This window comes from Gracilinanus agilis, chromosome 4 (genome assembly GCF_016433145.1).
Source record: "Gracilinanus agilis isolate LMUSP501 chromosome 4, AgileGrace, whole genome shotgun sequence".
NCBI lineage: Eukaryota > Metazoa > Chordata > Mammalia > Didelphimorphia > Didelphidae > Gracilinanus > Gracilinanus agilis.
The window spans coordinates 191424095-191424951 of NC_058133.1; the positions used below are offsets into that span (position 1 = coordinate 191424095).

General features: G+C 50.5%; 1 protein-coding gene across 1 annotated transcript in view; it reads left to right on the plus strand.

Annotated features, from left to right (window-relative positions):
- The window catches only part of LOC123245901 (keratin-associated protein 1-4), a 5614-nt gene extending 5224 nt beyond the window's left edge, over positions 1-390 (plus strand). The window contains exon 2 of the mRNA XM_044674886.1: positions 83-390. Within this exon, the coding sequence (XP_044530821.1) occupies positions 83-390 (308 nt within the window). The remainder of the gene's footprint in view (positions 1-82) is intronic.
- The last annotated feature ends 467 nt before the right edge of the window (positions 391-857 follow it).

The following is an 857-nucleotide window of genomic DNA, read 5'->3' on the forward strand; positions in this document are numbered from 1 at the left end:
TTCCCCAGCTGCTCTACTGGAGGGAACTGTGGATCTAACTGCTGCCAGGAGAGCTGTGGAACCGGTTGCTGCCAACAGGGAGGCTGTGGGACTGGCTGCTGCCAACAGGGAGGCTGTGGAACCTGCTGTGGACCCAACTGTGAGACCACCTGCACGACCAGATGTTACCAACCTGAGTGCTGTGGAGGTGAGAGCTGTCGTACCAGGTGGTGCCGCCCAGACTGCAGGGTTGAGGGCACTTGTCTGCCACCTTGCTGCGTGGTCAGCTGCACTCCCCCATCTTGCTGCCAGCTCCACCATGCCCAAGCCTCTTGCTGCCGCCCATCCTACTGTGGCCAGTCTTGTTGCCGTCCAGCCTGCTGTTGCCACTGTTGTGAGCCCACCTGTTAAAAAGCCCCAAGATACCAACTCTCTAGTTCAGCATTGGTGAAGAATTGACACTGCGTGCCAACACCAGGAAGGGGAAAGGGGGGAGCTGCTCTGTTCTCCCTCTCCCCAGTTCCCAAGGACATTTTTTGCATGCCCCACCCTTTTGTCCAGCTGCCCAAAGTGAGTACTTCCTCCCTCCACTCTCTGAGGTAATGTGGGGAGCTCACAGGCAGCTTGAAGTTGTAGTCTGGGCATGTGAACTGGAAAACATTTGTCAAAGCTGCCCTAGCTCATGGAAGTCACCATGTCTTTGAACTGATTACTTTCTTATTCAATACTGCAACTTTTGGTTCTTTGTTCCAGTACTCCCAAGAATATACCTTGGTCTAATTTGATTCAGGATACATGGCAAAGCTCAGCTTCTATTTCTCATAGATGAAGAAATATATACATATATATATATATATATACATATATATATATATATA